Genomic DNA, 15,951 nt, shown 5'->3' on the forward strand with positions numbered 1-15,951 from the left:
CATACAAAATTTGTGGAAAAAGACACATTTTCAACCAATTCTGTAGAATGACACATATAAGAATGCTAAAATTACGTTAGGTTCCTGTGACGGGTTGGTTTAGGGATAGTGTAGGGAAGGGTCATACTACAGTGACTTAAGATTTTGTCATACATTCTTACATATGATTTTAAGATGTTGTCTTTTTTGGGTCCGACTGAAGGACACACAATGTCGTAAAGTCCTCATCTTACTGTCTTAGTGGGGTCATTTGGACCTCATAAAGTAGTATAAACAAGGATGTGTGTGTGTGTGTGTGTGTGTGTGTGTGTGTTTGGTCATTTCCTGCGTCTGTTGCTCGTCTCTGGTGTTGGCAGGCGTGTCTCTGGTTTATCTGTCGCTGGACAGTAGAGATAGACAGAGAGGAAGACGAGCGAGACTAATGTCATCATCACCGCTGGGATTGATGGGAAATGAGCTCAAGCGAGGCCAGCGTTGCATCAGATCTGTTGACTTCATTGATCCAGTAAAAGACATGCCAGGAATTTCCAACATGACACAAATAATCAGCTGAACGTGCTTGATTTGTGACGCAGACGTGAGATCTAGAAAATAAGTATGAAATTAAGAGAATAAACTGCTGGTGTGTGACTTTCAGGTGTTGTAGGATGATGGATTCTGTCACAGGATTGATCACTGGGGTAAGAGCTTTATTCCTTCAATCTTTTGTTCATTTTTTTCAAAATGTTCTTCTTGTTCCTCCTGTTTGTGTTTCTGGCAGATTCTGATAGTTCAGACCTGTTATTTTTGCTCTATGTAAATCACAATCAGTGTTTTTAGTCACAATCATTGGTTCAAAAAGTTTTAGTATCATTTAAAAACTATTATAATTTTTATTAATATTATTAAATTATTAATATTATTAAATAGTATTTATTTGTACTTTTTCCATTTTTATTTTGACGTTTTAGTTGTTGGCATTTTTTTGTCAAGTTTTTGATTTTTTTAATATAACTATATACACTGATGAGCCAAAACTTTATATGCTGTTGGTCGTCTGTGTGATGCTAACACCGTGTCGCGCCGCAGCAGCTAAAATCTGTTCACTTCTGAACTAAAATTTCCTGATAATTTACTCTCCTCCATGTCATCCAAGATGTTCATGTCTTTCTTTCTTCAGTGGAAACGAAATGAAGGTTTTTGAGGAAAACATTCCAGGATTTTATAGTGGACTTCACTGGGGTTCAACGGGTTGAAGGTCCAAATGTCAGTTTCAGTGCAGCTTCAAAGAGCTCTACATGATCCCAGACGAGGAATAAGAGTCTTATCTAGAGAAACCATCGGACATTTTCTAAAAAAAATAAACATTATATACTTTTTAACCACAAATGGTCATCTTGCGCTGCTCTGCGATGCTCCACGCATTACGTAATCATGTTGGAAAGGTCACCCGTTGAACCCCAGTGAAGTCCACTATATGGAGAAAAATCCTGGAATGTTTTCCTCAAAAACCTTCATTTCTTTTCAACTGAAGAAAGAAAGACATGAACATCTTGGAAGACATGGGGGTGAGTAAATTATCAGGAAATTTTAATCCTGAAGTGAACTAATCCTTTAAGCATTTGCCTATTTAAATCCAAACAGCGTCCTTTTTTTGGCCGGGTAATTAGTTCATGCGTTCATGACCTCAAGGCTAGATTACTGGGTGGTTGCCCTGCACGCTTAATAAACAAACTCCAGCTGGTCCAAAACGCAAAACTAGAACCAGAAAGTATGACCATATTAGCCCGGCTCTGTCAACACTGCCTATTAAACATCGTATAGATTTTAAAATCTTGCAAATTACTTACAAAGCACTAAATGGTTTAGCTCCCAGTACCTGAGCGAGCTCTTAATGCATTATAGTCCTTCACGTCTCAGAATTCTGGAACAGTTTTCCTAGCAGACACACTCTGTCAGTTTAAATCTAGACTAAAAACGCATCTCTTTAACCTGGCATACACATAACACATTATCAATTTATATTTTCACATCCATTAAAGAGTTGTTAGGCTGAATAAATTAGGTCAGCCGGAACCGGGAGCACTTCCTATAACATCAGATGTACTCGTTACATCATAAGAAGAATGGCATCTACGCTAATATTAGTCTCTCAGTTTATCCTAAGGTTACCGCAGTCAGCCAGATCTGGGCCGTATCCAGACCGCAACATGTGGCTATGTTAGGAGATGATCAGCTGTGACTGGTCATAATGTTTTGGCTCATCAGTGTAGTGTTTATTGTCTGAATCTTCATTTTGAGGTGGAACTAGTTTTCTAGACGGTTACATATTTAGTGAAGGTTAGCAGGTTTATATGTGGTCATTAAAGACGGTGTTTCTCAGTCTCATATGATTATACTTCACAAACAGTGTGATAGTTGAAATCTCCGCTGTACATTTATTACCGTAAACACATTTACTGTTCATTTATTCTGTTAAATCTTCTGTGTGAGCAGGCAGCAGGGGGCGGAGCTCAAGCTGATGAGGGCGTGGAGGAAGGGGGCGGAGTCAGGCGGCGGGTCCCTCACATTGAAATGAAGCTGGTCTCGCTGGAGGAGGGGTCAGAGGCCACGCTGAACAGTGACATCACTGCCATGATGCTGCAGCAGCAGATGGACCGCAGGAAAGCAGCCGTGTACCTCACGCTGATCGGCCTGCTGATATTCAGCACAGGTCATCACACACACACACACACACACACACTGGTATTCCTATCATCAAGGGTATTAGTACAGTATCCTCAGAGTTCGGTCTCCTCTGCAGCGTTCCTGCTGGGATACGTGGCGTTCCGTGGGATGTGCCATCTGTGCGGGGACGAGGGGGACCTGATTCCTCTGAGCGACGCGGCGGGAGCGGACCACTCGCCCGAGGGAGGGGTGCTGTACATGGCCGAACTCAGAACCATGCTGAAGAAATACCTGAGGGAGGAGCGGATCGAGAGCACACTCAGGTCAACACTCACTACAACCACACGCTACAATCCATGATTTCTAACTGAAACACTTACTAAAAATTAATTAAATTATAAAAAAGGTCAAATTAAAATAAATAATTATGAAATAGGAACTGTCACAATGAAACACATCATACAAATGCCAAAATAAAATAAATAAATGATTTAAAAAAAAAAACTCTTACTAATAATTAATTCAGTCGTAAAAATGTCAAATTAATATAATGGATTTTAAAATAGGAAATATCAGAATGAAACACTAAAATTAAATCATGTAAATGAAAAATTAAAATAAATGATTTTAAAATAAAACATTTACTAATAATAAATTCAGTCATAAAAATGTCAAATGAAAATAAATTAATGTAAAAAGTAAATCATAAAATAAAAAATAAAATAAAACTCAAAAAATAAACATTTACTAAAAGTAAATCATAAAAATAGAAAATTAAAATAAGTAAATAATTTTAAAATAAAACAAAAATAAAAAGCTTACTAAAAATGTCATATAAATAAATGTCAAAACAAATCAAAATAAAATATTGCTAAAACTGAATTAAATTATAAAATATCCAATTAAGACAAATAAATGGTTTTAAAATAAAACACTGAAAATAAAACACTACAATTAAATCATAAAATGTAGTTAAAACAAAGGATTTAAAAATAAAACAATAAAATAAAACACTTACTAAATTAATCAAAACATAATGTCAAATTAAAATGAAACAAATTAAAAATAAAACTACTAAAAATTAATGAAATTATAAAATGTACAATTAAAACAAAAAAATGATTTTAAAATAAAACTCAAAATTATCAAAATTTTAAAATAAAACTCAAAAAATTAATTATTAAATGACTATCAAAAACGTACAAAAATGAGTTTCGCTGCATGTCATGTGACCACTAACCAGCATCAGAAACCCGTGAACACGTGAATGTGAAGTTGAAATCGGGACGTGACCTCTGACCTTTGACTGGAGCGCTGATGGTGTTTTGTGGTGGTTTGGTTCAGGCGCGTGAGCCGGGCGTCTCATCCTCCGGGATCTTCAGAAGGGAACGCTGTGGCCAGAGATATCCTGCAGAACCTGCAGAACCTCCGCATGGATCACACCTGGACCGACTCGCACTACGCCACGCTGCAGTTTCCCTCCAGGTCAGCGCAACATTCTCAACCTATTAACTACATTACCCACAATGCTGTTCAGAAAATTCCACCAATCAGAGAGTATCTGCGAGCAAATCGCGCCAAAGGAGCTCTTTAGCTCCGCCCACTCTCTCTCGGACACACTCAGACGTCTGTTCTGCTCTTGTAGGACGCAGCGGAACACTCTCTGGTTGGTCGATTCTGAGGGGGCGGAGCTTGAAGAGATCGTGTTAGACCGCGAGGGATACTGCGCCTACAGCGCCACGGGAACAGCCACGGTAACCACGACGACCGCAGCCGTTCATAAACCCGCGCAGCCGAGTGTGTGTTCTTATATGTGTGTGTGTTGTTTCAGGGAGGCGTGGTGTACGTGAACTACGGCCGCCGCAAGGACTTCGAGCAGCTGCGCGCGCTGGGCGTGTCCCTCAACGGCTCCATCGCCGTGGCGCGGGTGGGCGGGGACGTGAGCTTCGCAGAGAAGGTGTGGCACGCGCAGGAGGCGGGGCACGTGGGCGTCCTCATCTACCCCGACCCCGCCGACGTACCCCAGGATCCACGGCGACTCGGTCTCCATAGCAACGCCGTCATCTCAGAACACGTACGTAACAGTCGACCCTTCATTTCTAGAGATTCAGAAAGTCTTTCTAGTCTTTACTTCATTTTTGAGATGACTTTTACACTGACTTTTCTTAATATTGTTTTTTACTAAATTTATAAAAATATTTTATACAATTTTATAATAAAATAAATTATTACATTTATAATTTTTTCTAGCACTTTTTGATAAAAGTGTTTAAAATTCATATTATATAGTTCATTAAATGATTAAATAATATTAATTAATTAAAAATAATTATAGTTAAATATAGTTAAATTTTTCTAGCACTTTTTGATAAAAGTTTAAAATTAGTTTAAAATTCATATTTGACTTTATGTGGTATTTATGTGCAGTTTGTGTTTTTTAATCATTGTTTATACTGCTGTCTATTTTAAGTAATAAAATTAAAAATAATTATAGTTCATTAAATGATTAATTAAATAATATTATTGACTCTTTTCTTAATATTTTTACTCCTTTACTAAATTTGTAAAAACATTTTAAAGTTACATTTTACTAGCACTTTTTCAGAAGAATGTTTAAAAATCATATTTCACGTCATGTGCTTTTTGTTTGCCTTTTTTGTTTTATTTAATTTTTTATACCGATATCTATTTTAATGGAAAAGAAATTTTTAAAAAAATTAATTCTAGTTGTAAATGATAGATTTAAACTTTAATGACTTTTTTCCTGATTTTTAAGAGTTGAAATTTGCCAGAATTTCCCTGTAATTGTCCCTGATTATTTCTTATTAAAAACTGTATTTACTCCTCATTAATAAATTTATAAAAGTAGTTTAAACTCAACTTTTTCATATGAATATTTAAAAATTATATTTCACGTCATGCTGTATTTATATGTGCAGTTTTTGTATATTTTTTTATACTGCTGTCTGTTTTATTTTAAAAAATTAATTCAAAGAGCTTTAAACTTTTTTTTTGCCACTTTTTCCCTAATGGTGAAATGTTAAATTTGCATAAATGTTAATAATAAACACAATAAATGTTAAATAAATACATTTCAAAATGTTAAAATCATATAATTTTTTTTTTTTTTTCATAAGAAAACTAATCATGTTTTCGCTTCATGTGCAGTTTGTATTTTTACTCTTTTACCGTCACACCAGACGTTTTACTGAACCATTTAGAGTTAGTGATGTCATCTGCTCTGTTTCCTGTCAGGTGCATCTGGGCTCCGGTGACCCGTTCACACCTGGATTTCCCTCTTTTAACCACACCCAGTTCCCATCCACCCAATCCTCAGGCCTGCCAATCATTCCTGCTCAGCCAATCAGCGCCAACGTTGCTTCCAAACTGCTGAGGTCGGTCCCGCCCCTTTCCTCACTCATGTTTGTACACAGTATGTGACCAGGACATTGAGATGTATTTATTTGTGTGTGTGTGTGTGTGTGTGTCAGTCAGTTGTCCGGCCCCGATTGCCCGCGGGGTTGGCAGGGCCGGTTGCCGTACGTTCAGTGTGTTTTGGGGCCGAGCTTCACGGGGCCCTCTGAGCGCAGGGTGAAGATGGCCGTCTATAACACCATGAAGCCGGTGCTGCTCAACAACATCTTTGCCTCCATAGAGGGCAAAATCGAACCCGGTACGTCATGTTGAGTGTTTGTGAGCTGCAGATCAGCAGATGAATGTATTAAACCGTCATCTGTGCTTCTTTCTGTCAGATCACTATATAATTGTCGGGGCCCAGAGGGATTCATGGGGCCCCGGAGCCGTGAAGTCTGGAGTCGGAACGGCCCTCCTGATGGAACTAGCAAGAACCTTCAGCAACATGGTGGAAAACGGTAAACACGCTTTATAATTCATAGATTGAAGGACTCGGGTCATGAGGAATCAATTTTTCCTTGATCTTTTGAGAAAGATTTTTAACTGTAATTTTTATTATTAGGGGTCAAGCACCGAAGGTGTGTAGGCACCTATTGTAAATCACTGTGTTCTTCTTCTTCTTCTGTTTCTTCCGCTCTGGGAGTCTATGGCAGCCCATAGAACCGCTTGCGGGAAAGTTATGAAATTTGGCACACAGATAGAGGACAGTTCAATCCCTCTAGCGCCACCAGCTGTCCAAATTTGCACTCCCGCTTATGCTAATAACCTTTGAACCGCAAGGGCTAGAAACAAAATTATTTTTTCCTCTGACTCCTTTGCACCTAATGACATCATTTTGGCACCCAATTTTTCCGCCATTTTGAATTTCCAGATTTTCACAAAAATTGAACCAGATCATCTTCAGACCATGCAGACAAAAAGTTGCTGTATCTCCTCAACGCTCCTCCATCGTATTCAGACCAAACTTGGTACATGTCATCACAAGCATGACCTGAGGTTACATGCTGCGTTTCGGCACAGTGCCACCTACTGGTCCGGAGATATGAAAAACGTCTTTTTTTGCTTATAACTTCTGAACACTTTTCCCAAAAATGGTAAAATTGGGGCGACATACTGAGTTGAATGATATTCAGTGTTCCCATATTCACTATTTTTGGGCGTCTGCCATTTTGAATTTTGTCGTAAAATGCTGTATTTTATGAACGCATTAGCGTATCGGCATGGTGCCGATGACATGTACTGAGTGTATGTGTTTTTGACACCATGCCCTGACAGTACTCAAAAAGTTTTGGGGCAGCGCCACCTTGTGGTCAAATGTGATAACAAAAATGTTAATAACTTTTGATTACATTAGCCTATTGTAATGCAACTTAATAGATTCCTTGAGTCATGCTGAGAACATAGATACCAATTTTGCCATAGTCGGCCAAACTTCCTGTCCGCCATTTTGATTTTCTTTAAAAAAACTACTTTTTCGAATTCCTCCAAGACCATTGCTCCGATTTTCACCAAAATCAAATCTTATCATCTTCAGACCATGCCGACAAAAAGTTATGGATTTCAAGTCGATTCATCACCGTTTTCATATACCGCAGCAACAAAGTTGAGGCTTGATGCCAAAATGACTGAGGCTGTATCTCTGCACTGCTTTCCCTGTAGACACCAAACTTTGCATGTTTCATTGTCACCTCACTCTGACCACACCACATCAGTTTGGTCACAGCGCCACCTATTGGTCGACTGTGATAAACCTCTCAATCACATTTCTAATGACTGTATTTATGATTTTTCAGCCAATTTGTCTAAAATCATCTTAAAAAGTCGTTACTAGCTTGTTGTTGCAGCTGGTCTGACGCTCACAGTCATGTTGGCATGGTTTATCGTGCTCTTTGTGCTTGGCCCCGTAATTGCTGCTTGCAGCTATATTTTATCCTATATCTAGATGATCAGGTGTGTTGCTAAAATGTCAGAGATTTGACCCTTACATCTGTGTAGACACACACATTCACAAACACACTCACACACACACACACACACACTGACCTGTCTGATGGTCTTCAGGCTTTTACCCCAGACGCAGTTTGCTTTTCGTCAGCTGGGATGGAGGAGACTTTGGGAATGTTGGTGCCACCGAGTGGCTGGAGGTCAGAACTGCACACAAATATTTACACAGAATACAACAAACACACGAATTGATAGATAGATAGATAGAGACTCATGTTGACTCTGCTGTTGCTTGTAAACGTGTGTTTGACTCTCTCTGTATTTTCAGGGTTATCTGACGATGCTGCACCTGAAAGCTGTGGCGTATTTCAGTCTGGATCAGGCCATCCTGGGTAAAACACACACACACACACACACACACTCACTCGTGTGAGAGAGAGTTTCTACAGCAGAATAATCTAAACCTGTGTGTGTAGGTGATGATAACCTCTCCGTCTACTCCAGTCCTCTGCTCACGGATCTCGTCGAAGGAGCCATCAAACAAGTTTGTGTGTCTTACACTTTCTTCTCACAGTGTATATCGTATACCTGGAAACAGTCGTAAAGCAGCACGATTCACCTGAACAACAGGAAATGCAGTGTCGTCATGTGTTTTGAGAAGACTTTGTGTTGCAGGTTGAGCATCCCAAACACACGGGCCAGTCGATTCTGTCTCTGGTGCAGCGTCAGGGCGGCTGGAGGAACATGTGAGGAAACCGTTTGTCTTCTTAACGCGTCTGTTCTCCTGATGTTCGCTCTGATCTTTGTGTGTTTGTGCTGCAGAGTGAAGCCGTTGTATCTGAACAGCGGCGCCTACAGTTTCACCACGTTCGGAGGAGTTCCTGCCATGCAGCTGCATTTCAACGAAGTAAAATGAAGAACTCCACTGTGTATTTTTATGATTCACATGAAGCAAATGCCAGCAGCACAATGACTAAAACACACAAATCAAATCAAACTACTGTTCAAAAGTTCTATATTTTTACCCTAACAACAGCATAGCAACACCCTAGTAACCACCCGAGTACCCTAGCAACCACCCAGAATACCCTAGCAACCACATATTAAACTATTTGTCTGAAAGACTTAAACTTCAAACTTTAAGCTTTTTAAACCACTCTTTTTCTCTCTGTAAACTATTTTACACTTCAAGCTTTTATTTTATTTTTATTTTATAAATTACTATAAACAATTACTTTAAACTTTCAGGATAGGCTGTCTCAAGCCAACATCAAGGTTTGTTTACAAACTTTACTCATCGAGTTTCAAAGACTCTGAAAGAGTTTGAAAAAAATGTTTTTGAAAGAGTCTCTTCTGCTCATCAAGCGTTTACTTGATCAAAAATACAGTAAAAACAGTGAAATATTATTCCAATATAAATCAGCTGTTTTCTATGTGAATATAAAGTAAAGTGTAATTTATTCCTGTGATCAAAGCTGAATTTTCAGCATCATTACTCCAGTCTTCAGTGTCACATGATCCTTCAGAAATCATTCTAATGTGATGATTTGATGCTCAAGAAACATTTATGATTATTATCAGTGTTGAAAACAGTTTGTGTTTTGAGTAATGATGCTGAAAATTCAGCTTTGATCACAGGAATAAATTACACTTTACTATATATTCACATAGAAAACAGCTGATTTACACTGGAATAATATTTCACTATTTTTACTGTATTTTTGATCAAATAAACGCAGCCTTGGTGAGCAGAAGAGACTTCATTAAAATCTTGCATGTAAGCAGTATTTCTTGTAACCTGCGTGTTTTATGAACAGTAGTGATGTGTGTGTTCAGGACGCTCGCTCGTACCCGTTCGTCAACACTCAGCTGGACAGCGTGGACCGGCTGCAGGAGCTGCTGCAGGGGCGTCTGGGTTCGGTGGGTCGTGCCGTCACTGAGCTGGTGGGTCTGATGGTGCTGAAACTCTCCCATGATCACATTCTGCCGCTGGACGTCACCTGCTACAGCAGCACGGCACTGCAGCTCAGCTCCGCTCTCAACCTGCACGCCGCGCAGCTACAGGTACACACCTGATAACCTACTGATAACAACCACAGTAATAAGGCTGTGCCACAATAGAACACATCGTAAGCGGCCAATACTCATATATCGACAAACACACAAACACCATCAGAGCAACACGACACTAAAATAATGCTATATTTTTTATATATATATATATATATATATATTTATATATTTATAATGCTATACTAACATTCACTAAATTACAAAATATAACACAAAACACACTAATGAACATTACTGATAACTACAGAAGCTTCTTTCCACCACAGAACAAAAATAAAAAAGGTTATTGTCTTTTTATCTCGCAATTCTGACTTTTTTTGTAGTTTCGAGTTTATATTTCTTAACTCTGAGGAAAAAAAGTCTGTAAACTCACAATTCTGACTTTCTTTTTTAATTCCGAGTTTATATTTCGTAATTCTGAAGAAAAAGTCTATAAACTCGCAATTCTGACTTTATTGCAATTTAGAGACAAAAAGTGATTTATAAACTCAGAATTGCAAGTTGATAGACTTTTTTTTGTCTCAGAATTGCGAGATTTAAACTCAGAATTTTAAAAATAAAGTCAGAATTGCGAGATAAAAGTCGCGATTACTTTTTTAATTAAGTGACGGAAACAAGCTTTCATAGATAAAATTGAGAAGAAACAAAATTATTTATTAAAAAAATATAATCATGTCTGATGTGTCCCACAGGGACTTCTCGGAATGTCCTTTTACAATTTTTTACCATAAATTATATGGTAATTCGTAATTTTCACTTGCAAAAAAAACATAAATTTGACAGTACTTTACAGTAAAATTACATAGTTTTCATCCTGTATGGTTAGGTAACTTACTTTTCACCAATTAACATGTTTTCACTGTACCATTTTTACAGTATTTTTCTGCAAAAATTACTAAAATGTTTACAGTGAGCTTATATCATAGACTTGTATTGTTCCTGTATGACGTACATAACCCAAATGCTTAAGGAAACATTGACAAGTTTCAGCAAACTTGTTCCTGTAAAGCTACATTTACACCAAGAAAACTCCAGTTTTTCAGCTGATTTGCCCGTCTCTGTCTTCCTCTCTGTCAGTCGCGCGGTTTGTCTCCGCAGTGGGTTTTCAGCGCACGAGGCGATTACAGCAGAGCGGCGAAAAACCTGCAAGAGACCATCAAAAACAGCGACATTCAGGACGAAAGACTGGCCAGACTCTACAACACACGCATTATGAGGGTGAACAATAATATACATAATATAAATAATATAAAGAATAATATACTCACCTTCATGTCATTCCGAACTCAGAGGCACTTTATAGAATGTCCAGAGTCCATCTTGATTTGAACGCACCTGAAGTCGTAATTCCGACTTTCCAACTCATAAATATGAACTTCCCACAATAACTTGAATGCATCGTTAAATGTTTCTGTCAATTATTTTGGCTCTCTAAAACCATTTTGGCCAAAACCAATTTTTTTTTCTGATTCTGCTGAATATTTTTAATTGCCGAAATTTCAGTGCACAGCTATGTGGTCCATTTTTGGAGCTGGACAGACTCAGATTACTGGACATTTCACAAAATATCTTTTGTTTATCCACTGAAGAAAGAAGGTCCTACAGGTTTGGATCGACGTGAGGGTGAGTAAATGATAACAGAACAATCAAAACAAACCCTCACACTGGCGTTTATTGTGCACAGGTGGAATACTACTTCCTGTCGCAGTACGTTTCGGTGGTCGAGACGCCGTTCCGTCACGTGTTTCACGGTCGTGGCGATCACACTCTGACCGCACTGGCCGATCATCTGTCGCTCCTGCGCTCCAACCCGCAGCAGTTCGACGAGGCCCGTTTCCGCCGCCAGCTGGCGCTCTTCACCTGGACGCTGCAGGGCGCCGCCAACGCGCTCAGTGGAGACGTCTGGAACATCGACAACCCTCTCTAGAGCTCCACATACAACTTCAGCATTTATTTATCCTGCCGACCCAGAAAAGTGGATATTCTAAAACGCTTAATGTGGCTTAATGTCCTAAAATAACAATTTTCTCACATATTTCTCATCATAAACACAGCAATCCAAGTGGAAAGACAATAATTTTACGTTAAGCGTTTTCTTCCCCAGTCGTCCATTAAAACTGTTACGCGTTCTTCACGTTAAGCGTTTTAAAATATCGCTTCTGGTTCAGAGTGTATTTTCATATCTGCTCAACACAACTGTGATTTACTTTTTCGTCTCTTCCGGTGATCTTGTCAGTGATCTCTAAGCGACCACTGAATATCTCCTTGTAAATTAATTTAATTAATAGTTATGATTGAGAAGAGATTCTTTTTTTTTTTTATTACTGAGTGATAATGAGATTCTTATGAATGTGAGCAGTAATTATCGAGAGCAGTGACTCTCATAATTATGACAGTCATACTGTCGTCCAATCAAAAAGCAGCATCTGCTTTCAATCAACTCTATGATGTCACATGACAAGGCTGTGACATCATAGAGCTTTCTTTAGGTTCCTTCACGCCACGTCGTAATTACCGTAATAATGCGATTTCAACTTGTAAAAAGCGTTCACATCCTCTTACTAAACTGGGAATTTTCTGAGAGCTCCGACTTATACACTTGCCAAGTCTGCGGTTTATCCGCGGAATTAGGCTAACACTGTTCCCGTGGGTTGTTTTTCATGTTTGTGGGTTGAATCGACCCCAAATAACATGATATTTAGACCCTGGAATGTGAATTTTACCAGGGGAAACTGGAAAAAGTGGATTTTACCCCCGGAGCTCCGGGGGACTCCCCTAAAAACACGATTGTGCTAGTTTTGGGTAGCAATTGGGAGGGTTTTGATGTGAAAACGTGGCAACCCTGACATGCAGATTCATTTAGTTGTTTACAGTGTTGCCATAGAGCGTCACATGTTGTCATCTCGAAATTACAGTAATTACGACACGGCATGAACAGCATTTTACCTGTAGATCAGGTGCATCTCATGTTAAACTGGATTGATGTGTCGAGCATATGTCACCTATTGGTACAGTATTGATAAGACATTGATTAGATTCTGAAGGGATTTAGACAGTATTTACAACATGTGCTGTATAGTGCATTTCAATAAAAATGTTTTTCCTCTCTTAAATACCAGTTTTATTAATTTTTTCAAACACATCTACAACATCTTCAAAGGAATACGTGCCACTATGACGGTAACTAACAGGCAGTTTGAGGGTTTTTACCAAAACAAACGAACCAAACTACTTTGAAATAAGTTATAGTTTAATTATAAATTCTTAAAGCAGTCTCGACGTATTTTATGATGAACACAAAACCAGAGCAGTCTGATAAAACGAGACGCATGCGCAAACACATTGGCGCAGCGCGCGCAAAGAGTTTCTGAGGTAAAACCCGTTTGCTTCATGACAAATTATTGACTTTTATTTAGTCAAAAGCATGTCTAATTTAATTTAGTGACATTTTAAATTAAGAACAATGAATTGTGAAAATGTGTTTTATACTGTAAATAAACGTCGTCATGTAACAGCCGTTAATACAGGCCTCAGTCCGGGTAACGGTGTGAACTTCAATCTTGTTTGAGGGGAAGCGGCTCAAATACTAGTTTTATTCATTTTTCAAACATAACTACAACATCCTCGAAGGAATACACTGAATATGGATAAATAACCACTTTGCTTGTTTTACTAATGGACCAAACTGCAACTCTGAAAGAAGTTATAGTTTAGCTGTAAATTCGTAAAGTAATCTCAGCGTATTTAAAAATGAACACAAAACCAGGGCAGTATGATGAAACGTTTTATTTTAATTAAAAAAAAAAAAAAAAAGTTTGAACGGGCGCATAAGACGCATGCGCAAACACTTTGGCGCCAGCGCGGTAAGCGCGCGAAGAGAGGAGAGTTTCTGAGGTAAGAGACAATTTTGCTTCATGGCGAATTAAATTTGTGATATTTTGATAAAAAAAAAACACATTTAATTATGAATTAGCCGTTAAAATAGTACTGTAGTGCCATGTTTAATATCTGTCAGGAATGAAAACGAGTGTGTGAGGGACAAGTTCACGTCCGTTAATAGATTTTAACAACACGACAATTGTTCAGCTAAGCTTTTATTAGACAAAATCTCAATAAAACAATTTTGAAAGTTAAGAGTTTTGAAAATTGTATGTGATATTAGACCATTATACAGTGTGTGCCATTGTGAAGATCGTAAGTCTGTCCCTCAAATTAATATGGCATATAAACGGTATATACTAAAATATATATATATATATATATATATATATATATATATATTAAAAGAAATAAATTAAAAAAAAACAATGACAAAGTGAAAATGAATACTAAATTACAATTTCAATTTATTCATGGTAATAATAACCTTTAAAATAGCATGTAAAATGTTTTATTTACACTTTTAGTTATTTCCACGTTAATGTGGTTCTGTTTCCTGATCTGATTCATCCGTTTCCTTCAGATTCATGAGGTGAGTATAAATGATTTCATACAGTCTATATTTACATGCAAGTTAAATATGAAATTGCAATAATTTTCTTCTTTGACTCCAGGATCAGCGATAATGGTCTGGCTGATCACGTGGCTGTTCACGATGTCTTCCTGTGAGAGCCCCGCCCATCATGATGTCATATCCTGTGGGAGAGAGGGATTCGATTTTGAGGTCCCAGCACTGTCAGTGTTATTGTAATATTTCTACAGTAATATTTCAGTTATTTTCAGCTGAATCAACACACGACAGACGTTCAGATGAAAATAAGCCAGAATATTCCTGTATGAAATTATCACACGAATGACTGACGTCTGAAGTCTTCCCTGTCGCTGGTTCTTCATCTCCATTGGTCCCGTCCTGATCTCCATCACCGCCGTCACTTTCATCACTATCTCCTTCCTCACTGCCGTCTTCCTCCTCTTCTTCTTCCTCATTTTCTCCTTTCTTTTGTTTTTCGTCCTCGCTCTCTCCATCTCCCGCTTCCTCATCATCCTCATTTTTTTCCTCATTTTCTGTGCCTCCCTCCTCTTCTCCCTCTTCCTCATCTTCTTTCACTCCTTCTTCCCCCTCTCCATCTTCTCCTTCCTCATCTCCTTCCTCTTCCTCATCTTCATTTTCTCCTTCCTCTTCATCCTCATCTCCTCCATCCTCTTCCTCATCTCCGTCTCCTCCATCCTCATCTCCATCTCCTCCATCCTCTTCATCCTCTGCTTTCTTCTTTTCGTTGCTGTTTCCCTCGGAGTCGCTCTGAAAACCATCAGAATCTCAGATTTGTGTGATAATTTGATTCAAATCTAGACAAAAAAATTCTAAATTTATGATTTATGTATTTGAATTGCATATAACATTTCCATCCATTTAGATTACACAGTTGTGTTTATGTGTGTGTGTGTGTGTGTGTGTGTGTGTGTGTGTGTGTGTGTCGTACCCCGTAATCTTCTGAGCTCTCTGATCGCACTACTCGCCGTCGCTGCATCTAATTAGTTGTATCATGGGAAAAATTGTTTATTTAGCAACATTTTCTGATTTTCCCCTCAAATACTTAAAATATAATAGCAGAATATGTATGTGTCGTATATACAACATCGAGCAACTGGGGTGAATCTCAGAAAGAAATATGTGTCATGTTTCATATCTGTCAAGATATTTGTTTCATCACTTTTAATGACATTGTTTTCAAGATGATTAACCCTAAATTCTCTTTACTGTGAGTGGAAAAAGTTAATATTTATGTCCAGAAACTATGATTTTTAGTGTAGAGTACAATACATTTTACTATAATTTATAGTTTGTTTTTTTGCACAACAACCATGAAAAGTATTTTTCACATTACAATATTGAGAATTTAAGTTTTTGTGAGATTCACCCATTTGTTTGTGAAC

At 38.1% G+C, this 15,951-nt stretch overlaps 1 protein-coding gene across 2 annotated transcripts in view; it reads left to right on the top strand.

The window, feature by feature from the left end:
- tfr2 (transferrin receptor 2) overlaps positions 1–13,190 on the top strand; it is a 14,691-nt gene extending 1,501 nt beyond the window's left edge. For both annotated transcript variants that reach the window (XM_051881184.1, XM_051881185.1), the window contains exons 2-18: positions 638–680; positions 2,476–2,692; positions 2,783–2,969; positions 3,991–4,131; positions 4,292–4,400; positions 4,478–4,720; positions 5,902–6,041; positions 6,138–6,319; positions 6,399–6,518; positions 8,122–8,204; positions 8,333–8,396; positions 8,481–8,548; positions 8,680–8,750; positions 8,827–8,911; positions 9,841–10,068; positions 11,155–11,295; positions 11,762–13,190. In XM_051881184.1, the coding sequence (XP_051737144.1) occupies positions 648–680; positions 2,476–2,692; positions 2,783–2,969; positions 3,991–4,131; positions 4,292–4,400; positions 4,478–4,720; positions 5,902–6,041; positions 6,138–6,319; positions 6,399–6,518; positions 8,122–8,204; positions 8,333–8,396; positions 8,481–8,548; positions 8,680–8,750; positions 8,827–8,911; positions 9,841–10,068; positions 11,155–11,295; positions 11,762–12,004 (2,355 nt within the window). In that variant the 5' untranslated portion in view covers positions 638–647 and the 3' untranslated portion in view covers positions 12,005–13,190. The remainder of the gene's footprint in view (positions 1–637; positions 681–2,475; positions 2,693–2,782; positions 2,970–3,990; positions 4,132–4,291; positions 4,401–4,477; positions 4,721–5,901; positions 6,042–6,137; positions 6,320–6,398; positions 6,519–8,121; positions 8,205–8,332; positions 8,397–8,480; positions 8,549–8,679; positions 8,751–8,826; positions 8,912–9,840; positions 10,069–11,154; positions 11,296–11,761) is intronic.
- The last annotated feature ends 2,761 nt before the right edge of the window (positions 13,191–15,951 follow it).

The sequence above is a fragment of the Ctenopharyngodon idella genome, chromosome 22 (assembly GCF_019924925.1).
Source record: "Ctenopharyngodon idella isolate HZGC_01 chromosome 22, HZGC01, whole genome shotgun sequence".
NCBI lineage: Eukaryota > Metazoa > Chordata > Actinopteri > Cypriniformes > Xenocyprididae > Ctenopharyngodon > Ctenopharyngodon idella.